The 25,456-nt window shown below is 39.4% G+C and overlaps 2 protein-coding genes across 2 annotated transcripts in view; both read right to left on the reverse strand.

Moving 5' to 3' along the window:
- The window catches only part of LOC107689019 (ADAMTS-like protein 4), a 55,975-nt gene extending 47,438 nt beyond the window's left edge, over positions 1–8,537 (reverse strand). Inside the window, exons 1-4 of the mRNA XM_016486889.1 lie at positions 8,281–8,537; positions 4,992–5,061; positions 2,437–2,981; positions 771–1,380 (exon numbers count right to left, since the gene is read on the reverse strand). Of these exons, the coding sequence (XP_016342375.1) occupies positions 771–1,380; positions 2,437–2,981; positions 4,992–5,061; positions 8,281–8,303 (1,248 nt within the window). The 5' untranslated portion in view covers positions 8,304–8,537. The remainder of the gene's footprint in view (positions 1–770; positions 1,381–2,436; positions 2,982–4,991; positions 5,062–8,280) is intronic.
- Positions 8,538–21,704: 13,167 nt separating this feature from the next.
- tars2 (threonyl-tRNA synthetase 2, mitochondrial) overlaps positions 21,705–25,456 on the reverse strand; it is an 11,271-nt gene continuing 7,519 nt past the window's right edge. Inside the window, exons 7-12 of the mRNA XM_016486870.1 lie at positions 24,524–24,601; positions 23,700–23,800; positions 22,614–22,715; positions 22,475–22,547; positions 22,271–22,385; positions 21,705–22,055 (exon numbers count right to left, since the gene is read on the reverse strand). Coding sequence (XP_016342356.1) covers positions 21,913–22,055; positions 22,271–22,385; positions 22,475–22,547; positions 22,614–22,715; positions 23,700–23,800; positions 24,524–24,601 — 612 coding nt within the window. The 3' untranslated portion in view covers positions 21,705–21,912. The remainder of the gene's footprint in view (positions 22,056–22,270; positions 22,386–22,474; positions 22,548–22,613; positions 22,716–23,699; positions 23,801–24,523; positions 24,602–25,456) is intronic.

Raw genomic sequence — 25,456 nt, forward strand, 5'->3', positions numbered from 1 at the left:
ATTCAAAACGTAATAATCACTTTAATGTAGCTTGCGCTCACTGTTGTACATGGAAGCAGGTACGGGCGGATGACGTATGGAGGTCGGCTTTGCGCATGCGCCGCTCAGAATTGAAGCACGCGCAAGCGCAGGGGAGAGATCAAAACAAAACAACGGTCACTTATTAGAAGTACAAAACGAGGATTTGTAAAGAAGAATGTCAGAGGATTTCGATATAAGCCAAGAGGAGACTGGTTTTCCTTTGCTTCCTTTGCTCCTGTTAACAAACGTTGGTTTTCACGAGACTCACTGGCGCATGCGCAACGCTGACCTCATATGTCATCCTCCCGGAACTGCTTCCGTGTACAACTGTTGGCACAAGCTACATTAAAGTGATTATTACGTTTTGAATATGGATATTTTTCTTAAAAAAACACATCGATTAGCTACAGAAGGCCTTTGTTCACCCCCCGGGGCTGTGTGAGGCACTTTTTTTTTATGGCTGGGTGCTTTTTATTTAACTTTTTTTGGACTGATGCATGTAACACCCGCTGAGTGCCATGAAACAGCTTGAAAGATCAAAGACAATTTTTAATATAACTCCGACTGGATTCGTCTGAAAGAAGAAAGTCATATACACCTATGACTTGAGGGTGAGTAATTTATGGACTATTTTTCATTTTTGGGTGAACTAACCCTTTAACGTTAAAAAAGAACCACCAGCAACAGAAATCAAAAGCCCAGATGCTGCATTTCTTATATGCAGCATCTTAACATATTCCTGGACTCACCTGTAGGCTGCACCTGCGGTACTCTCTGTCCGGTCCAGAGCATCTGTAGTTGTTGGCGGCCGCTGGAGGCCTCCCGTCCCTCTCGGCTTCATTTCTGGAGGGCTGGGCAGCGATCTGCAGGACCCAGGGCTCAGGGTTTGGGTTTGTGGGAGTCTGGAGGCCGTAGGGAGGAGGCTCTCTGGGAGTGTGCGATCGGTGGATAGAGTGCGTGTAGGAGTGTGGGACTTGGCGAGAAGAGCGGCCCACGTGTCTCTGGGTCAGGGGCTGTGAATGTGAGATTCGCTCGTGTTCCCGTACTCTCTCCACGCGTCTGTGCGGCTCTCCATCACTTGTTCTCTCGGCTGCCACATCACTCTCCACGTCTGCTGCCTCCGTCTCCTTTTCCTTCTCTTTTCGTTCCCTATCAACAGTGTCTGTAATAATTAGTCCCTCTTCTCCCTGTGTTTTGTCCACATGTGTGCTGGAGTTCACACTGAGAGCCTCGAGACTGTCTGTGATGGTGGTGTTGTGGTGGCGTGTGTGTCGCGTATGACGGTTTTGTCTGTGTAAGGGAAGAGAGAACGGCACCCTGCCGTACCCAAACTGTCCAGGACGAATAGAAGAACTAGACCTGGTGTGACGGAGAGAGAATAACATGTATGAGTATGCTGGAAACAGGCCTGTAGGACAAATATAGTATTTTTCAATAGAACTGCGCAAAGATGAACATGTTAGACATCAAGATATCAAAGCCAAAAGTAATAAAAATCCCATTAAAGCTGATGTTGAAAAAGGGTGTGTGAAAACCACTATTTCAAATAAATGCTGTTCTTTTGAACTGCCTATTCATCAAAAAATCCTGAAAAATAAAATGCATCACAGTTTCCACAAAAATATTGCGCAGCACAACTGATTTTAACATTGATAATAATCAGAAATGTTTGTTGAGCAGCAAATCAGCATATTAGAATGATTTCTGAAGATCATGTGACACTGAAGACTGGAGTAATGATGCTGAAAATTCAGCTTTGATCACAGCAATATTTTTAAATTCTAATAATGCTTCACAAAATTTCTAAATTGTGACGTGACGTGTGGCCAAGTATGGTGACCCATACTTGGAATTAGTGCTCTGCATTTACCCATCCAAAGTGCACACACACAGCAGTGAACACACACACACCGTGAACACACACCCGGAGCAGTGGGCAGCCATTTTTGCTGCGGCGCCCGGGGAGCAGTTGGGGGTTCGGTGCCTTGCTCAAGGGCACCTCAGTCGTGGTATTGAAGGTGGGAGAGAGCGCTGTACATTCACTCCCCCCACCTACAATCCCTGCCGGTACGAGACTCGAACCCGCAACCTTTGGGTTACGAGTCCGACTCTCTAACCATTAGGCCACGACTTCCCCGTCTTGGTGAACAGAAGAGATTTCAAAAACATTACCAAATCTGGCCACTAAAAGCCCTGTATCATGAACTTCATGTGCACTTAAGCACAGTATGTGTAGTAAAATGACAAAGCATCGCCACCTGACTTGGAAGCACGCAGCACATTCAGATTATATATTTATTTAAATCACCTTTTGTTGGACATGTTGCAATATATGTATCATGCAAACCTAGCTATGAATGAGCTATGCTTATGTGAACAGATAGGTCCTCCCTAAAGGCAACCAGTCCTGCTCACCTTCTTATAGACGCTGGATCCCTGTTGTTGGAAACCGACCTCCTGCTCCCACTGCCTACAACTCTGCCGTGATTGGGTGACCGTGCGGGAACTCTCCCGTAGGGAAGTGAAGCTGATGAGGAAGGTGAACGGTAGACTGAAGCTGTCTCCTGATTGGGTGGGCTGAACTGCACTGGCCCAGCACCGCCGGCTTCGTTTCGGTAGAGCGGTAAACCAGGATTGGGATTGGCTGGAAGAGGCGGGGAAAAGTAAGGAGGCCTCTCAGCGCCCCCTGCTCCATATGGAGGGGGCTCGTTGACGGAATACAAGGAGTTGTAGTAGGGTCTGACCGCAGAGATCACAGGGGTGTTGTTCGGGACACCCGGTGGAAGGTAAGCCGGTCTGTTCCACATAAGAGGCGGGGTTTGGGGCGGCGGCATACACTGTCTCCGCCTCTCGGACACGCCCACTCCACAGCTCTGAGAACACTCCACCCACTCGCTCCATGGACCCAACACCCCTTCAAGCGCCTCCTCCTCTGCCTGACGAGACTGTCGTCCTGCCGCCTGTCAAAGGAAGGCCTCATAATTATATACAGTAAGTAAATATGCCACATATCTGAATTTTTAAGTTTCAGACTCAGACCTAAATATATATATATTTCTGTCATGACAACTCTCGGAGGGATTGGCATGGTAATGTACATGACAATGTTAATGTATTTGGTCTTGGCGGAATAGATCTGCTACGCTGCTGCTGCTCCTGCGGCAGAGCAAGTACTGAGACTTGCTACTGCCAATACATCCACAACATGCTGCTGTGAGCATGTAAGAAATATTGCTGCTGCAAATATAACATACATGAAATAACCCCCATATAGCATACATGAATCACCTCGTAGCAGATCTATACAGGTGGAGCTGGGGAAGGTGGAGGGTTTCAGAAAGCAAGCTGCAACTGCTACTGCAAGCACTAGTCATATATTTGAATGTTGAGCAGCGAGCTCATTGGCTACCGATACAGGAGAGAACCAATCAGCTGTGCCATGTGATAATGATGTCATTAGGTCAGATTGAGTTAGACCTATCGGACTGCGCCATCTAGAGTTTCATGCCAGAACTCTCTCTCTCTCTCTCTCTATATATATATATATTCCACATGCACAGCTGTAAAAACAAACATCTCAGAAAACTGCAAAACTAGCCAGGGTGCTTAAGCTGAAACTGAAACCTAATAACCAGCCGTAATTACAATTATTTAAGAAGTCTGATCAATATCAAATTACATAGTACAAATCACAAGATTAAACAACCAAAGCATGAACAATTGTTTTGAAAAACAACAACAAAAAAAAACTGAATAATTCCCCAAACCACACCCAACATTATGCAAGTTGAAACACATGTCCTGTTCTATTGTGCTCAGTGATGAATGACATTATGACTAAGAAAGAGGCATAATTAAATGAATGGCGTGTGCTGCATTCAGGAAGAGGCTGGACTCTGGAGTTCAGCCCAGTGCAATGACATTCTTTACAGTGCTGGATGCAGATCTGATCTAATTCCAGTTACTTATATAACCTCATTTCACCAATCAGGAGTGAAGAATTCGAGCGTCTGCAGGGCAGGCAGAGGTAGAAGGGAAGAAAGCAACAAACAAAAGAATCCATTGAGTTCACAAAATAGAGAGGAAAAAAAAAGACAAGAGAACAAGGCCTGTAATGCACCTCTGATCCTGTCTAAACTGCCAACGAGGTCACACAATGCCGGCCTGTGTCTGCACTGATGTGTGTGTGTGTGTGGATGGACGGATAGATAGACAGACAGACAGACAGATTGTTTTTGGAGCTGCATTAGCTGCAGTAGCCAGTATAATCAGTGTGTGTGTGTGTGTGTGTGTGTGTGTGTGTGTGTGTGTGTGTGTTTTTCTGTGTTTTATTGTGTGTGTGTGTGTGTGTGTGATTTCCTGTCTGTTATAACATCTAGCATGCCGCAATGTTTGAAATGCAAGGAAAAACAACAAACTAATTTCTAGTTTTCTATGGCATTTGTCTCGAAGTATTTCTACAATAAACTGTTGTTGAAATAAAGCAGAACAGTGTGCAAACTACACACGCACATCAAACTCCCAGCGAGAGTCTGCCACTGCAGCTCCTCCTGTAGCTCTGGTGGTCTTCACCCTGTGTGTGTGTGTGTGTGTGTGTGTGTGTGTGTGTCTGTGTCTGTGATTTTTTTCACACCAACGCCCAATCACACCCACATCTCACATGCTCCCAAAGGACAACCCCACATCAGAGGCCAGATGACCAAACAATGGAAAGATCAGCTCTGATTTAGTGGTCAGATCCAGCACTGGCCGCAGGGGTTGACAACGTTTATCTGCGCTTCTCTCAGAGCCACAGAAGACCCATTCAGCTTCAGCCGGTCAGATGAGACTCACAAACATATGGCAACACTCTGACAAGCACTTCTCTCTAATTACTATCAGAGAGAAGTGCAAATGATGTGACGTCTCTTTAGACACACAGCTCTGCTGTCAAATGTAAAATCATCATCATCTTTATCATCATCACTCACCGGCTTCTCTGCTTCCTCAGCTGCTGTTAAGTGCAGGACAGCAAACACACAACACCAAAACGCACACAATCTGTGAGCAAGAGGAGAAACACATATGAAGAAGAGTAACATTTCAACTTGATCATGTTGTGACATTAAAAGATACTGTGATGATGAGACACTATTTGAACACATGATGAGCACTGAAAATTATAGTGTCTGATGGGGTCAACGAGAGGCTGGTTAGATTAACCTCTGGACGATTAGGAAAATACTTCCAATACTTCCCAATGACTTTCCCAGAATTCCTCCTGACAGGCCGTTCCCCACCCTGCCCGGCTCCTAGTGGAAGTTCCTCTGGATATTATTTATCCTCAAAACATTCCCATATCAACCACATTTAAATGAAACACCTTTAACCCACATGCTAAGGTTCTGGTTGGTGGCTTTTCATAGTAAAAATACTTAACATTGCATCATATAGATATTTGTTGTCCTAATTTTATGAAAAAAAATTAGTTTTCAAAATAACAATGTTCCAGATGATAAATGCTACTTCTGTTTATAGAACACCTGAAATGGTTAAAGCACATTTTAAAGATAAATGTAATCTTGGATTATCTTGTTCTTTACTCTGGGTTAGCAATTAATCCAGAATGATCAGGTCAAAATTCACATTGTATATTCTAGTAACTTTACTTAAGGCCTGTTTATACCAAAGACGATAACTATAAAGTTGAAATTATCATTTTAATTCTCAAAATAGGATATTTTTGGGATCAGTTTTTCACCCCCCAGCAGATTAACAATAAAAAACACTGACAGCCAATCAGAATCCACCGGACTTGAGCATTTAAAGATCTTGAGAATTTAAAGTGGCAGATGACAAAATGACAACATGTGCTTATGATAATCTGAACATTATTGCGTGTTGGTGTAGACGCTGATAAAGTTATTATTATAGTCATCGTTCTTGGTGTGAATGGGCCTTTACCTTGGGGTAAGGACTCTTCTAAGCCACTTTTCACACTTAGCATCGCTTTTAACCCTGGTTTATTAAGCAAGGTGAAGCAGTGCTAACCCTGAATTGTGGTGCCAAGTGTGAAACAATGCCGTGCTCAAATGTTGCAGCGAGCTGTTTAGCAACAGACAACTGAACATGAAGTGTCTGAGTGGTTAACCCATTAAATACACATTAGTGGTTATGTTCGGCATCTAAAGGGTAAACACTGACAGCATTAAGCACGGAATTGAAGAGACAGTGCTATTTATTAGCAAATTAATGTGACGATAATGGGCAAGCTGTTAATGATGGCACATCAGTTTTCAATTATACTGTGTAAGTCTTTAAAATGTTAGTAAATAAAAGTAAAAAATAAAAATAAAAAGACATGATCACACAGAATTAGCTTTGTTTGGGCATATCTGACAAATATAAACAAATGTTCAGTTATGAATAAACAGAACTATATAATATCTCTATCTCTATATAGTTATCTCTAATAACTATATACATATCTCAGCTGTTTTATTCAGATTTCAAGAAACCAGAATATTGGTTCAATCTGATTATGGAAACCATGACGTTTAAATATTCAGAATATGTACTCAATGTTCACTTTATATTGACTAATATCAGAATATGCTTGTAATGGTTCCACAAAGTCTTGACGAACAGTTTCAAAAATGATTAATTACTAACTCAAAGCAACATTTGAACAGTTCGAAACATGGAACAAGATTATGTTTAAAATAAACCTGGATTAGAAATATCAAGCATATTGCATTATGTTATCGGGGCCAAATCGACCCCAAACAGAAACGAAGTTACTCTACAGCAGATAATCACGTTTCTGAAAGTGCATGACCACTTAAAGCAACATCTGTACACTCTTAAAAATAAAGGTGCTTCACGATGCCATAGAAGAACCTTTTTGCCCAAATGGTTCCATAAAGAACCTTCAACATCTGAAGAACCTTTCTGTTTCACAAAGGGTTCTTTGTGGTGAAAGAAGGTTCTTCAGATTATAAAAAGTAAGAAAGAGATGGTTCTTTAAAGAACCTTTGACAGAATGGTTCTTTGTGGAACCAAAAATGGTTCTTCTATAGCATCGCTTGAAGAACCTTTTGAAGCACCTTTATTTTTAAGAGTGTATGTGTTGTAGTAATTAGGTCAGAGGAAAATTGTTTACATTTTTGAAGTGAACATAATGGGTTAATTTCAAAATCCCAGGTCCACAGTACAGCGCAGGGGTCTAACACTTAAGGAGTCCATCTAATCTGCCTGATGAGTTTCCACATCATCTGTGGTTTACTATTAGCTTTTCAGAACAGTGTAAAATGATGCATGACATTTTGAGTGCAGCCGCAGACCCGTAATCACAGGCGTGGGTTAAAGCGGCGCGCCACGGAAACCATAAGGACAGCATCGGGGCAGAACTGCAGAGTCCCAGCGCGCTCAAGCCGCAGTAACGACCCCCCGCCTCCGGCCACGTTTCCCACCCGCCCGCTGCAGACTAGGCTACTGGAGAAACCCGCCACAAAGCCTACAAGAGCCCTGCTACTGGCGCTTCAAACGCACCAAATGATCCGACAGGAATGTCACGAATCAGAGTTCGAACCGCTTCATCACAGTGACATTGGAAACGTTTAAAAGCGAACTTAAATTGGACGTAAACCAACGCAATCACAACCTGCCGCGAAGTGCATGGACCTTTTCTTCCAGGCTTAATTTCTTATACAGAAATCGTGTTGAAACTCAGGGAAATGAGATGATTTAAGGGTTAAATTGATGGAAACAAATGTTGTTAAAAACATTTTATAGTAGCTAATTTAGACGATCAATATAAAGGGATATTAAATAAAATCCTCTAATCATGCAAAACTTACTGGATATAGCCTACGTCTGGGAAATTTCAAGATTTCAACTTTCATAAACATATCCTAGCCTACCATGAAGAAATGCTTTGTAATATTTTGCTTTTTGAGTCCGTTAGGATCTATTCCAAATTATGATTTAGCATTAGCATTCATTTAGGATTTTGGACCTAAATGTGAAACATGCATACATTTATTTCTTCATTAGTATTTATGAAGATGTATTCGTATATCCGCAGCCGCCCAGTCCAGTCGTCTGATCTGAGCAGGAACAGTCTACTGTAATTGTAAATCTCTTGGTTGTGATCGAGCCCGACTCGAACCCGTGTCCGACTTCTTCCCCCTGCACCCGCAGCCAGTGGACACTTCACGTGTCTCCATCCGATACAATGATGCGCAAAAGTCACAAACGTGCCCAAAAGTGTCACGTTACCTGCTCGCGGATCCGGTCTTCATTCTCTCCTCACACGGGCGTCTGTCTCCGTTCTGCGTCCAGACTGTGAAAGAGCGAAGGAAACAAACACAAGATCCGCGGAGCTGCTTGGCGAACTTTTCCTGGTTTCTTCAGACTCGTCTCTGTTCTGTCACACACACACACACACACACACACACACACACACACACACACACACACACTCCCCTCGAGTAAGAGAGGGAGGGGTGTAGGTTTTTTTCCCCTGTAGTTCACCCGATAACTTTTTTTGTCCTTGTGTGAAGCTGGTGTGACGCTGAACAGCTCGGGGGCCTGCAGGGGCCCCACAGACTCTGTCTCTCGCTCTCTACTTATCTCTCTCTCTGTCTGTCTCCATCTGTTTTTCTTCTCTTCCCCTCCCTCTCATAGCACTCCACTCCTCTCGCTGGTTTCTCCATGTCTTCTGTTTTCTCGGACGCACACCTGTACATCATGTACATCAAATTCTGCTCAGCAGTGAGCGCCACATGAGTTCAGAATCACACAGATAACAGCTCTATTAATAGTTCATAATATTTACTTTTGATATCACCACATCGCGAGACTAGGGTTAGTTTTCACTCTTTTTACCACAGTTTCTCTCATTACTGAAAATCCATTTCTGTACAAACATCTTAAGGCTGCATGGAACATTATTGGCTTTTCTGTCATTGCAGCCCAGGAAAACACATACTTGAACACACTCTGACCTTTTGAACAGTAATGGGGCATGTTGTCATACCGTATGATGGAATAATGGAACGTGCAGCAAAATATAAACAGTAACATAATTATGAAAAATACCAAATTTAAAAATGTCACACTAATTAAATATGAAATAATTGATAAACATACAATAATTAAATATTGTTTTAATTAACATTACATTAATATTTTTTATATATATATATTAACATTCATATGTTTGTATTGTTTCAGCTACTATTTAAATTTAGCTGAAAAGATGTTAGGGTTAGAAGTTTGTGACAAAATACCCCACAAATATTTAAGTATAAATTCACATTTATTTAGCATTTATTATAGGTGATGATAACTTCTCCCTGCCTCACCTGTGTTCACTTATTTATTTAATAATATATATATATACTTCTTATAAGCATCTTGGTTTGACAACTAGCCCAGGTCTGCTTATTTGATTTATTACAAGTTTCTTTGCCACCAACAGCCAAAGAGACAGTGGTGTGGAAACCATCCACATTACTTGTTTTAATATTTGGTAAATCCAGATTTTCATACTTTTGACCCCACTTTATAGATATGAAAAGTCTGAGACTGCACTGAAATTTTTAGGACTTGAAATGCGTGAAACAACACTCTCAATAAAGCTCAAGAGAGATCAGCATAATAACTCCTAATGATTGGGGATATTTTTATTCAGACCTCAAAATGAACAGATATATATCAACATAACTTCAATGAGAATAAATGACTTAATTAAAAAGAGTTGGCCAGTCTGATTGGGTCGCAGTTGCTCAGAAGTCTTTAAAAGGAGATAATAATCTTGAAAATGCACTGAAAATCATGGTGGCGTGAAAATGACAGCATGTGTTTACTGTTAAGGGAGGGGTGTAGAGATAATAAAGCACTGAGAACGAGCCCCGTCAAGCATGTCAAGATACACAACTCATGACTGATGAATCCCACATGAAAACTGTATATACATTTACAAATCACTGATTCAAGGGCCACTGTGTGGTTTTGTCTGTAAGCACGTGCGACGTGAACAAAGTTCTGTGAGAGGTGAAAGGAAACTCTATTAGAGACATTCAAAGCCTGTGTACATATCTAACAAACAAGATAGCATATCATAATCACACTGAGAGAAATGTTGGGTGACGGCTGCACTTCAGTGCTTAAACACTGGATAAATGATCATGCCTGTTTCTGTGGGTGTTTTCTGACCTATTTTGGATTAAATCATAACCTGCAGATATAATGGCAAATCTGAGTAAAGCAGAGGGGAAAGATGCTAGAGGAGCAAAATTAATACAGAGACGTTGAAAGCTGAACAAAATGCATGTTCAAACATTATGCCAAAGATCTTAAACGTCTCAAATAATCTAGTAAGATTTTCTGATTATTATCGATGTGGAAAACGGTTGTGCTGCTTCATATTTTTGTGGAAACCGATTTTATTTCAATGAATCGTTTGAAATAGAAATCTTTTGTAACACTACAAATGTCTTTGCTGTAACTTTTGATCAATTTAACGCATCCTTGATGAATAAAAGCATTAATTTCTTTCAAAAAGAAAAAAGTCGACAGAGATGTATTGACTTTAATAGCATAGGCTGTGATATTCCAACATGCATTATCAGTGTTCTTGCATGTACTTGTGTGTCAGTATCTGTAATTAATATTAGATTAGTTTGATCTCACCATAGCCCAGCGAGACCCTTACGTGACCCTAAAACAGCCTGACTGAGAGTTCTGCTGACATGAACCCATCCTCATATTACAGAAGACAAAACATCTGAAATATTTGCTTTTTAACCATGAAATCAGAATTAGAGTGTTGCATCTTAGTTTTGAACTCATATATTTTCTAGTGCCCTCTTAAAAGATGACTAAATCAACTTACAGCGGATAGCAAGTAGCAAATCAAGTTAAAGCTAAAGACTATCCTATACGAAAAAAGGACACTTTATGTATTTATTATGGCAATAATATATTATAAAAGTGCAAACTGGATGTAATGTTTTTGGAAATTTAATTGCATGTTGACTGAAGTTAAATAAAAATGTACCATAATTGAAATTTATATTAAATGCGATTAGTTGAATGTTAGAGTGCTTTTTGTACCATTTAAGACTCAAGTACATCTCTATATGTAATTTCATAATTCTATTCTTTGAAATATGGTTGTGTACTGACAAGCATTTATGATAAACTAAAATATACTTTAATGTAATTTCTATTCAAACTTGTATGTCATGTATTTACATATATTTTTAATCACACATTTGTAATGATGAATTTTATTTGCAATTTAATTAATTTTTTTAATGTTAATTTTGACTGTAATATCAAATAAGACAGTACAGTTAAACTTATAATCTTTACAAAGTACTTTACATGTGCATTAGTCTTTAAGTGCACTTAAATGGTCTTTTACTTCAGTAATGCAAGTACAGTTGTTTAAAAATAAACTTTTAAGTTTTAAGTACACTACAAGTGCACATTCATTACAATTAAGCACACTTATATTTAACAAGGTATTGGCTGTTAAAAAAAAAAAGGAGTGACAACAGCTGGGATGCGTCATATGTGAGTTACACGCCCAGGTTCAAGTTTATCACATCTAAACATGAACAATGATAACAGCTCACCCTAGTAAACATCAGTAAAAAGCAGAGGGAATAAAATGTGCTAAGTGTAGGGCGCTAAAGGACTCAAGGGAGGAAAGAAGATAAAGATAGAGATGAAAAGAAACATGCCTACTGAGAAGAAAAAACTTTGCAGTAAAACATCCACATTCAGCAAACAGAAAAAGTGAGCGAGAGAGGGAGAGGCTGAGACAGAAAGATTGGTTTGGGTCAGAGGGAGTCAATATTTGCCTCATTCCAGTGATATTATGGCCGTGGAGATCAAAGAACTGACTGTGTGCTCTTGCGTCTATGAACGAAAGAACGAAGGAAACACTAGATGCACAAAAAGACAAGATGCACAAGGGGCCCGTTAAGGGGACACCCACCAGTGGCCTTCAGGGTCACCGAGGCCAGGAGGGACGGATGTTAATCGGCTGACAAAGATGTCCAGTGATGTAATTTCAATTATCAGGAAAAAAGAGGGTCACCCTATGCACATGGGCACATAATAAACAAACAGACTGTGTCTGGTGACCCGTCTGACCACACGGTCGACAAGCAACCTAAAGCAGATCAAATCTACAGCAAAGACCTGATGCTGCGGTCGACCGGAGAGCGGAGTTGAGTTTAATTTTTGAGTTTCCATCTGATTCTCATGTGTCTGAGAGCTTCTGGCATGGACCCGAGTCTGTCTGATGGCAGTGTTTTGCTTGAAGGTGCCTGAATACTAAAGAAAGTTCGAACCGAGCAAAGAACAGATAATAATGAGCTTAGAAGATGTGGATAGAGATGTGAATTTAAATTCAACAAGAATAAAGCCAGCTGGATTCAGAAGTTTTTGAATTGAATGTGCCCTAGCAGTGTTTTATATTTCAATATATATATACTTGCATGTTTAAAATAATGTACTAAATTGCAACTTTTTTTTCAAATATGTAATTACAAAATATTTGAAAATCAAGTTTCAACAGAAATGACTGTTGCTCATAAATGCTTGTTAGTACATTCAGCAGTACCTATTTAACCAGATTTCAAAGACAATAGAAGTAATTCTGAAATTACATATAAAGATGTACTTAAGTCCTACTCAAGTGAGTCAAAAAAGCACTCTAGCTAACTGCATTTTATATTAATATAAACAATCACACGTTTTCATTTAATTGTAATTCACATGCAATTAAGTGTCTGAAAACATTATATTAAGTTCGCACTTAAGTATATTATTTCCATAACATACTCTTTTTAAATGCATGCTAAAGTGTACTTCTTTTTCGCAAAAGGGGTGCTTACGTCAGGCATTGAAATATTCTCAACTTTGACTTCATTTCTGGAAACCTTTGCAATTTCCCTTTATATTCTTGCGATGCACATGAATTAATGGATTCACAACAAACTGTAGTGTCATTATTGTCATATTTATAGACAGACTGAACAGTGAAGAGTGACTCTACAGCGTCTCCACGTCATACGCAAACATGACACTCATGACGGCGGGTCACGTTAGTTAATGACAGATGGCTTTACGCCGCCAGCCCAAATGCCTCATGCTGGTGTAATGTGTTCAACAGGACGCTCAGAGTCACTCATCCTGAAAAGGAAATGCTTAGCACATATCCATACAGCAAAATATTGCTGGGAAAGTTTGAAAACGGAAACTAACAGCAATTGAAACAGCATTAAAGACCTCATAAGAGCTTCAGTTCATAATTGTAACTCAGAAAGCATTCCATCACTCACGGCAGCTTAATGCATTTGAAATGTTGGTTATTTGTCATTTGGTAGATGCTTATACTAAGGGACGGTCCATTGCTGGATTCCTGGTAATGTTGTTTTGCTGGAACTGTGGCCTAGAAGTAGCGCATGATTCAACACTCTGAGTCATGGAGCACATGTGGACGATGCAAGCTCAAATCTTGCTTAAGACATTTCCCCATCATTTCCTGTCCCCTCTCCTCTAGAATATGAATAAAAGCTCCAAAAAATGGCATTGAAAACACTCAGGCTATGTTTGGAATGGAATACTGACATACTGCTTACTGCACACTGTCTTCTATAAAACAACAAACAAACAAACAAACAAATAAATAAAACAGTATTTGAAACATTACCAAAAAGGCAACCGCATTTTCATTTTGCAATTGTCTGAAAACATTATATTCAGTTTGCACTTAAGTATATTATTTCCATAACATACTCTTTTTAAATGCATGCTAAAGTGTACTTCTTTTTCACAAAAGGTGTGCTTACGTCAGGCATTGAAATATTCTCAACTTTTATTTTATTTCTGGAAACCTTTGCATTTCCCCTTGTGATGCACATGCCTTATTATAATGAATGGTGAGCCCTTGTTTAATTCAGTGAGAATGTGCTTTACTTTTGTTAGTTTGATCAAAAAATAAGTAAAGAAGCTACAGCTGTCAACTCCACCGTTGTGAAAAGAAAGTGCTTAATTGTATTGAATGTGCACTTGTAGTGTACTTTAAATATTAAAAGTATGTTTCAAAAACTGTACTTGCAGGTAATATAACACTGTGCACTTAAAGAGAGACACTTTCTAACCAGTTAAGTAAACTTGCAGTGCACATTGTAATGATGCCAAATGAAAATGTATATTTTAAGGTACATTTTTAATGTTTGAATAATATATTGTGCTTTAAAGAAGTACACTTATTTTGATGTGTTGACTAACATACTAAAGCACATGTAAAGTACTTTTAATTTTTTAGTACATTTAAAGTTAATTCATTTTAAATGCACTAAACTGCAACTTCATCATTACAAATGTGTAATTACAAATATATCTAAATACATGACATACAAGTTTCAACAGAAGTTTATTTTAGTTTATCGTAAATGCTTGTCAGTGCATTCAGCAGTAACACTTTAACCATATTTCAAAGACAACATAAGTCATTATGAAATTACATATAAAAATGTACTTAAGTCCTGCTTGTGTCAAAAAAACACTGTAAATTTCAACTAACTGCATTTAATATAAATGTAAACTACAATACACTTTAATTTAATTGCAATTAACATGAAATCAAGTTTCTGAAAACATATTTCATTAAAGTATGCTAAAGTGCACATCATTTTCATTCTGGCAATAACAGGTAAAGTTATGTAATATAATATGCAGTACAGTATGAGTAGCACTGTATGGTATTGACTATTCCAAACCTAGCCACATTGTTCCTTTGAGTAAAGCACTTAAAGTGCTCCAAAGGGACTGTCCTGTCTTTGTAATAAGTACAAAAAACATCTGCTGAAAGACGAATATCTGTCATTTTACAGCCACGGGCTGCATCACATATCAAACATTTTTGGCTTCAGAATGAGCCAACTGTTAATCCCGCTGTCCTAATCCTACAGCTGTTCCTCATCACCTCGCAGTGCTCTCTGCCGAATCCCGTGCGGCCCGAGTCGGCGCTCACATGAGGGGGACCGAGGCATCTGATCTGTGGAAGCTCTTCTAACAGCCTCAGAAACTGCAGTCACAATTGATGCGATAGCTGTGCCATCACGCTTTTAACTGAAGCCTTCAGCGTAACTGTATCTAATTGTAATCATAATACGACTGGTCAAGAGTGGCGTCTAAGCACTGCTCCTGTGAAGAACTTTCTCATGGGTAAGAAACTGAACAGGGTACTGCTGACATTAGTGTGTATGAGAACTCTACTATACATGGCAGTCAAGCGCTCTGCTCTGATTATAATTGGGAGATGATTCCATGACAGCACACATATTCCTCGAGCACACTGGGATGAAGTGATCCAGCACTAGAGACGTGATTTTGTCTGGCAGTGCTGTGGAATTAGAGCGTGTCACCATTATAAACACAGACCCTAAGGGAAGTTGCTCCTCAAACCAACAGCAGGAGTTCTGTGAGAACATTAAAACAGTAAGAAGCAACTTCTGAGGTGAATGTTCATGCCACTTCTCCGCTTTTCTAAATAACCTAGACATTATTTAAAGAAGGTCTTCAAGAGTCTTTAAAGATGAGCCTGAAGCAGTGAGCAAAAGATCATCAGAAAGTACTGGAACAGAACTCAGAAGTTTCTTGTGTGATTCTTTCTTGCATAAACATTTGTTCTTCAGCATACACAGATACAGATTTTTTTGTGTGCTTTTTCCTTTTTGCATCACTACTTAACAAATTAAACACTGAACATCTTTGTTATGAACTTTATATAAATAACTATCACTCTCATTACCTCACATTTGTTATAAAGATACAACCTCTGTAGTTCATGATCATAAACGCGCTATCAAGAGAGCACATACTTTAAATTTATTAATTGTCTAAAGGCCAGATTTACTAACAGCTTGCGCCAATGCAAACCCTCTTTTGGCATTAAACTATTGTCAGGATGTACTAAAGGCATGCAGTGAAAAATTAGCATTGAAAAGGCGTGGACAGTTATTTCTGTGGTTGACCTTATTGCATATGCATTTAAGGATTCCCTTCCAGAAGCAACATTTATGGTAGGAGAGTATTTAAATGCATGGTGATTTAATAAGGTCTGTGCTAATCAATTTACTGGCATGTGCACCATTATTTAATGCCCCCAAAAAGCATGTCTTAACCCATTTTGTGCTTGGCATGTCTGTGAAAGTTGCTAATTTGGGTTACTTTTGGTAGATAAGTCATTATGGAAATGAGCTGCATCTGTGTTCTTTAATTTGCGCATTGTCAGATGATCAACTTTACACTCCCATTGGTGCTTTTATGGACTGTCTGTTTAGTAAATCTGGCCCTTACACTGTTAAAACTTCAGTGTGTGCGTCGTCCTGCAACGTTTGTTCAGCAGGTGGGCTGTTACTTTACTGAGCGATCAGATGCATGATTTTCACCAGCTGAACGATAAAGTACTGTAGATGAAAAAAATGCATCAATCCAAAAACGCCATCTGTTTGGAGAGAACCAAGTCATTAAACGGTCTCATCTTTTCAAGAAATTAAACCTCAGTGTTTTCCCAGTGTCTGACGGTCTGTGTTTGTACCTGTTCATGCAGAGTTAATATTTGTCTGGAAGTCACTCTGTGATGAAACATAAACGATGCGGTGCAAGCTTCAACTGTGTAGAAATGAAAAGGGTTTGGATTGAGGTCATCTGATGTGAGCGAAGTTGCATGAATGGTTTACAGTGGATGGTCGCCAGGAGCTGAACTGAGCCGCTCTGTTAGGGACTGTTATGCATTACAGCCCACTGCGGGGTCAGCATCAGTGTCCGGGCAAGAGCTGTAATCGTCCTGCAAATATATCCTGAAAATGACAGGGGCTGCGCTTGGCTCTGAGGAGAATAAGACGCTCTGAATGGGCTTCTGATGGATCGCTGGAAAGTTCTGGGTAAGTGACGATGTTGAGTAGACTGGCACGCACAAGCCAAGCAATTAAGCTGATTCTTGCCTGGTCTCTTTATTACAGTTTCTCTCTCCTTCCTCTACATAAACATGAATGAGTTTTATCGAGACCAAGGCTGAGAGAATAGTCCACCAAGTTTAGGGATGCTACCCAAACATGAGTGTATTCATGAGAAATATACCACATGTTTTCACCCCTGTGTTAAGCCAGTCTAAAAAGGCTTCAAAGTGGTTTCACATGGCATAAATTCTGGTCCATATCCTATTCTATGGGTGTCCAATCTTGGCTCAATGTCCTGCAGAGTTTAGCTCCAACTTACCCCAACACACCTGCCTAGACGTTTCTACAAGACCTTAATTAGCTATTTCAGGTGTTCTTAATTAGGATTGGAGCTGAACTCTGCAGGATAGTGGCACTTCAGGAGCAGGATTGTATGCCCCTGGACTACTGCATCAAGGAATGCCCCAATTAGACTAGAACTTGTCGTCTGACATAAACTGAGCAATCACTGACAATCTGATGCATACTGTACACAAAACTACCAAAGTGCTAGAAGCGCTGTCATCTTCTGGGAGTCAGAAGTGCACCGGTGTTCTGACGATTTGTGCTACCCTGTCAGATTTTGCTACCTCCCATTAAAACAGATGGTAGCATAATTCGATAGTGAAAAGTGCTACCTATCAGATTTTGCTTCCAGCATGATATTAATAAGGTGTGAGGCTTTATTAACATGTACACCTACCCCAACCCTAAACCTACCCTTACAGTAGGATAAATACAGTGTTGGTAGCATAATCTGATAGGTAGCATTATTTGTCAGAACACCGGTCTGGTTGGAAAAAAAAGTCATGCAAGAGCAGGATTGACCACTACAGCACTAGACATCCAGAAGCACATCAGTAAATTCTGCTGTATGTCTAATGCTTAATACTTTTGGCCAGACATAAATTCGGATTTCTACAATTCTGAGGTCTACACACATTTAGACTTTTCTTTATGGCTACAGAAAGACACTTGTCTTCTAGGCTGGCATTTTCATATGGTATCAACCATCAAAAATCAATCAAAAATGGCACCTTTAGGGGGTACAACAGCTTGTTGCGGAGGTAGAACCCTTAAATTGACAACTTTGTACATTATCTACCTTTAAAAGGTGCATATTAATACCTTCCTACTTAAGGTACTGATACACACCTTTGAGGGTACTGCCCTCGTTGTACCCCGAGCTGTTCTACCCATAAAGGTACAATTTTTGCATGTTTTCTGACACTGAAGAGACCATTTTGATGATTTTCAGTCATCAAATATTATAAAGCTGTCTTAGTAAACACTATAATTTCTTTTATAGCTCAATATTGTTTTGCACTTTTTTTTCTGAGTGTTCCTGAGCGGAACTTGGGTCAAAATAAGCTACACCGTGGACCACACTGGCTACATGGGGGATAAAACAGATCAGATAATCAAAGATGCTCAAACATATTTCCTCCTGGTTCTAAGTGCAGAAGAGCTGACTGTAGCATCCAGGATAAGATTGTTTCCAGAGCAAATGATAAACACCCGTGAATCCACAACAATCAGACTGGAACTGGCACTTTCAGTTAGCTCTTGCAAGTTTTGTGTACAGAATGCATAACATGCATATGAAAACAGTTCATCTGTGTCTGGGACCACCCAAGTGAAGAGTGGCAGCAAGACATAAACCTAACCTTGAGACCTTAAGCAGGGGTGTCGGATCCTACTCCCGGAGGTTCGGTGTCCAGCAGAGTTTAGCACCAATCACAATTAAACACACCTGAAGAAGCTAATCGAGGTCTCCAGGAGTACTAGAGACTTCCGGGCAGGTGTGTTGGGGTAATTTGAAGCTAAACTCTGCCGGACATTGAGCCTCCAGGAGCAGGCTTGGACACCCCTGCTTAAGACCCTTACCCTAAGCCCTAAAATTTTACTGGTTGATTGGAATGTTGTTCAAGTACCAACAAGGATGCTGATCCAAGAACACATCCTACATATCTTGACCTCCAGGGTGGTGTAGTCTAGAGGTTAAAGCTCTGGGCTGCTAACCAAAAGGATGTAGGTCCAAACCAAGGTGTGATCCATGAATAATGATCACTGTAGCCTTGAACAAGGCACTTATCATAAGGTTACTTCAGGAGGATGGGAATACTGAACTAGTGTACTAGTGTACTGTAGGTTACGTTGAATCATGAATGACAAATTAGGAAATTACCTCCTGTTTTCGTTCCAGTGGCCGTGAACCGTATGGGTTTATTTTATCAGGGAGAGGGAGTGCAGCAGGAGCTCACAGTGGGTTATTTTAAGTGTCCCTTAATCATTCCTGCTTGACATGTTCTCACTGATAGCCAGACCTTCTCAGAACAACGCAGGAAGGCCTACCGTTTTCCCCGTTCATGTCAGTGTCACCACTCTTTCACAGGAGGGTTTTACGCATCTATATGCAGCACTGATACCATAAGCAAACCCGTGCTCATACTTATATACTATCAAACGCACCGCCTCATGCACGCAGAGCTGTAAACACTCCTAAAATAACCCGATGAACTCCTGCGATGCTGCTCACTGAATGCAGAATGTCTTTGTGCAGGGGAGTGTTTGTGTGTGGGATGAAAGAGGAAGATATGCCATATCTAGCATGACGTAGTTTTATAAGATTACTTCAAGTTTCTTTTTTTGGCTCTGACTCCAAATTATTTTGAAGAAATGAAACCACTGTATGCAAGAAAAGGGACTTTGCTTTCCAAGACTGCAAGTTAAGCATATCTATTGCTCATACTCACTGTTAAAATTAGTGATGTGACTAAACCCTTAACATTAAGTATTAAACTTCGGTGTGTAACCGATCGCAAACTTTTTGGTAGCATATGTCTTCTCTCAGGTCCAGTGGAAGTTTAAATGCTGCAGTAAGAGTTCCCATGAGCACAGAACCAGGCCATGATCCTGCCTCACCCTCTTCACATCTCAACGTCTTTTTCTGGCTTGGTTTCAGTCTGCAGAGAGAGTCCCAAAGTCCCATAACCCCCTGCACACACTCCAGCATGTCACCCTCTTTCATACGTGCATCAGATAAAACGTCTGGAAAGTCTTTGTTTTTGGTGCCCTTTGTTGATCCGGTATACGTTTGTTGGGGTGTGAGCGTGTGCTTCGGCCATGACCTCCTCCGCCCATGTGAGTCACGTCCTCTCCATTCTGACGCCTTTCTTCTAATAAGGCAAAAAAAACAGTCTCGGCCGTCCCTGACCTTTGCTGCTTTATCCAGTTTCATCAACCCCCCTCCTATGAATTACTCCTATTTTAGTCAAGCACTCACTCTGCTCTCTATTGAAGCACATTGGTTATTTTCATACACTGATGAAGCAGGTGCTATTTATGCATGAACACAAATGGATAACAGTTTGGAGACCTTGTAATGGTTACAAGGTGAATTAACATGAATTAATAATAATACACGCTATTAATGAAGCTTTGATTGAGGGTGAGGCCTTGTCGTTATAACCTTGGCAACCTTGAAACCAGAGGTCTATTTCCCAAAAGCATCGTTAGCTAACAGTTGGTTGCAAGTTCTGTTGAACTCTATTGATGGCGATGGAACTTGCTCCGAAGTTGCTTCTGGATTTTGTTCCCCAGAATAGCCTAGTATTGTCTTAGCAACCGACCTAGTATCATGGCAGTGAGTTTTGCACAGGCTCACATTTTCTTCCAAAACCATTCAAATGTAATTGTAACAATAGCATGCTTAATGTTTAATAGCACAAACAACTAGATTTTTTTTTTAAACTTTGATTTGAGTTTTTCAATGATATCATATCAAGTATTATCCCCTTGCAAAAGACTTCTTAAAATACAAATGCAGCTACATCATTTAAGATTTATTTGTACTTTGTGAGAAAAAGACTGATATTAAAAATAAAACAAACTACGTATTTTTTTATTTTAAAAATTGTCATTTATTATACTAAAGCAAAAAGAAATAATTCATAATTCAGTCATTTTCACAAATATTGATTAAATGCATTTCAAATAACTTTTTTCTAATGACATTTTCCATCAACCGTAGTTTGAAAACCCGATTTAAACCATATGCATTTATGAATTACTGATCAGCTAAGCATTAATTACTTTTAAAGTTATTAGTGTTAATGAAAGTTTAAAGTTGTTTGTGTTTCCTAATTAATAAAAATAACCTACGCAAACTAGATCTTAATACATACATTACCAAAGAAACAGAGCCTGAATATTAAAAGTAAATTATTTTATCACAAAAAAAAAAAAAACTCTTGCAGCTAACAATGCTTAACCATTTATTATTTATTTGTGTATTTAAATTAATTAAACTTTGATTTATACCATGGTTTTCCCACATTTTTTTTAATGTCAAGGACCTCAAATATTTATTATTATTATTAATTATTATTAAACATAATTGGCATTTATGTTATAATTATACTAAAGCTAAAATAAATAAAAAAAATTATTAATATTTCGAATTGACTTTCACACCAAGTACTAGCCCAAAGCATTTTTTTTTTAAATTTTTCTATGAAATTTCCCACAAACCCCCATTTGATAATCCCTGATTTTTGCACTTTCATATGCATTGAATAAAAGTTATTAGTGTTCCCTAATTAATATAAATTATACACACAACACAGACCTTGATTAATGCGTACGCTGACAGAGAAACAGAGAGACTGAATATTAAAAGTAATTTCTTGTTTTATTAATGCAGCGGCAGCACTCGAGGTTCAGAGGTCCACTGCTGAAATGAATGTGTTTGTGTTTCTGTAGAACTCAACAGGGATCTGATGAAGCTGATAACAGCACTTATGAAGTCTGAGCAGGGCTCTGGTTCTGCCGTGGTTTGTGTCAGTGTGTTCAGAGTTGTATCTCTTCCTCACGCGAGCGTTTAAAGCTCCTCCTGATTGCTGCGTGTCTGTCTGAGTTCAGTCAGTGAGCGCATCACTTCCTGCAGTGATTTCTGGCCGAGCTGCTTCCCAGCTCTCGTCCGCACGCTCACAGTCCCGCTCGCACACTCCTTCTCTCCCACCACTGCATGACAAACACGGGGAGAGGTTCGTTTATCTGAGCTATTCCTAACAGGCCCCAGAACACTCATTCTTTACATGTGGACCAGCAGGGAACAATTAAACCATTAAACACTTAAAGGTCAAGTGTGCTACTTCTTGCACCTCATACAACTGCACAAATAAACTGGGACACAAGAAAGAATTTCTGTATGATAACACATCAGAATGAATCCTTACCGAATATATAATTGTACTGTGCGAGCTGCGCCGAGCGGATTTTCTTATTTAAGGTGCTTCCACGATCATCATCAATATCAGCCATGAATCCAGCTTCCCTCAGTCTGCAGACCACCTTAAACCACAGCAGAATACATCAAACACCCATAAGCTGTTTATAATGATATACATTAAGTTTGTTCAGAGTGTTGTGTTTCCTCTGACCTCTTGTCCGTACGTCTCACTGCCGCCCCCTACAGGCACGACCATCACCTGCACTGGCGACAACCAGAAAGGCCTGAGAAAGACTAAACATTAGTACTTCACCAATTCCAGAAACCACTGAACTCACAAACACACACACCATTTCCCTCTGAAGTTTTCGGCCAGGATAGCGATCATCCTCTCCAGGGACCCCAGCACGGCCCGGTGGATCATGATCGGCCTGTACATCTGTCCATCAGCCCTGAAACACACACACACACACACACACACAATCACATGACACTGACATACAGCTGAAAATAAAATCTTAATCACCCCGTTCTCCCATATTATAGGCATCATAACCATTAAAGGGGTCATATGATGCGATTTCAATTGTTCCTTTCTCTTTGGAGTGTTACAAGCTCTTGGTGCATAAAGAAGATCTGTAAAGTTGCAAAGACTAAAGTCTCAAATCCAAAGCACCAAATACACAAAATAATGTTCTTTTTAGCAGCATCATATGCATAAACTTATTTTTAGTTAGTTACCGAAGCAACATTTCTAATTTTCATATAGTTTAACTTGTACTAAAATAACTAAAACTCAAATAAAAATTAATAAAATCTATACAGACATATTAAAAACAGTAACTAATAAAAATAGCAACAACTTTAAAATTAAAATAAAAACGAAAAACTAATACAAAATATCAATAAAACTATAGTAGCATCTCAATGATACTGAAATAACGGTGAAATTTAAAGGTTTTGTTATGGAATGAGAGGAACTGAAACACATGTGTTGTTTATAATATCTGCAAATGTTTTCTTTTTTTAATTGCCATTTTACATTATTTCTGAATGTAATAATAATAATGGGACTTATACACCAATGCCACTTATGTGTGTTTTTTTCGCTAAACAATGGAATTTTTCAGGTGCAACTTATTTTTCAGAAAATATAGTAAAAGTTATATAGTTAAAAAAACCACATTACTGTAACTTTTCAGTAAATTATATTAGCTTTGAGAACAATAGGAATTACTAGATCCTTCCGAGTAAAATGCAAGGATGCACATGAGGGGAATGTGCTTAATTGTTATGAAAATAATGACAAACATCTTAATGGTCTTAGTAGTTAATGGATATAATTTCAATTTCTTTCATATTTTCTCCAGACCGAGGGTATATTGCATCCTAATCATGTGAGTTTCTCACAGGCAGGAGGTCAGGAGAGATCTTACCCAGTATACTGCAGGTTGAATCTGATGGGCAGCTGGAAGTCCAGCTGGATCGTGGCACACTGGTGCTGTCGGCCGAGAGCGTCTCGGATCTGGATGTCGATCTGAACAGATTGTTAAAGAACAACGTGAAACACCAGAGGAACAGCAAACGTCCCTTTAGCCACCTAACAAATCAGGAGCCACTGATACTAGCTTTGTCATTAAAAAATGACCAGTGAACATGGTGTATGATGTTACAAAAGATTTCTATTTCAAATAAACACTGTTGTTTTGATCTTTCTGTTCATGTGTGAATCCTGAAAAATAAAATGCATCACAGTTTCCACACAAATATTGTGCAGCACAACTGTTTTCATCATTGATAATAATCAGAAATGTTTCTTGAGCAGCAAATCAGCATATTATTATGATTTCTGAAGATCATGTGACACTGAAGACTGCAGTAATGATGCTGAAAATTCAGCGCTGCATCAGAGGAATAAATTACAGTTTAACAGATATTCACTTAGAAAACAGCTGTTTTAAATTATAAAAATATTTCACAATTTTACTGTATTTTTGATCATTTGAAATGCAGCCTTGGTGAGCAGAAGAGACTCAAAAAAGAAAAAGTGACCTCAAATTTGAGTGTATATGGGTAAATGATGCATAACGAATGGACTTATCAACAGCAAGATTAAAAACTATATGAATGTATAAGGGAAAGTGAATATCGTAAGTGTATGTTTTTCACCATTTTTCTTCACAACGGTCACGTGGATTGCCAAAGTTTATTTGTCATGCAGTGTCTGACCAGAAAACATCCATCTTTCTGCCCGCCTCACCTTTGGTCCATAAAACGCCCCATCTCCGGGATTCAGCTCCCAGTGCTCCTCAAACTGCTCGAGACTGCTCTCCAACTGCTGCTCCGGGACAAACACGAGAGAGAGAGGCGTTACAGAGGAAAACCTGGAATGTGTCCGTGTACGGCTTTGGCCCTGGAAACGCTACTAAAAGAATCTGCTGTAAACATCTAATTCAGTAATCTCAAAACATGCAGAGCTGAAAGCAGCATTAGGTTGAGGGAGAGAGCGCTAGGAGAGATATTACTGTTTCCCTGTTTAACCTGAAGAAACCAGACAACCCGGCCTGGAAACCACATCCATTCTTATAAAGCAAAGGCATGCTGTACATTAAAGGGATAGTTCACCCAAAAATTGTTCAAAAATATATATATTTTTTCATACTAAGGAAGTCAATGGCTACCATCAGCTGTTTGGTCACCAACATTCTTCAAAATATCTTCTTCAGGTTTCTACTTTTGGGTGAACTATCGCTAGGTGAAGAGCTCCTCTAGCGTGTTTTATATACTGCATGCTCGGCTGTGATTGGCTGTTTGTTTCCCTCCTCTGAGTCTCATGACCCGCTCGCTTTATTCCACACTGTGACCCTGATCAACATTAATGAATCTCTGACACGTCACCCGTCTGTTCGGACCTGCCCTACACTTATGCCGCGTCTTTGCTTTATTGTCTTGCTGCATACTCTATGCTGGTACTTGTACAGACAAGATCTTACATCTCCAGACCACTGCAGGAACACAAACAGCCTCCGACACGCTTCGACACGTGTTGTTGTTCACTAAAAATACAACTTAATTGCTTTCAAAAATGTAAATACAATTTTAATAAAGAAAAAAAAAATAATAATTTGGCTTGGTAACTAACTGAAATAAATATGTTTAAGTTAAAATATTAAAAAAATTATACAAAAAAATA

This window comes from Sinocyclocheilus anshuiensis, unplaced genomic scaffold, assembly GCF_001515605.1.
Source record: "Sinocyclocheilus anshuiensis isolate Anshui unplaced genomic scaffold, SAMN03320099.WGS_v1.1 scaffold181, whole genome shotgun sequence".
In the NCBI taxonomy this organism is placed as follows: Eukaryota; Metazoa; Chordata; class Actinopteri; order Cypriniformes; family Cyprinidae; genus Sinocyclocheilus; species Sinocyclocheilus anshuiensis.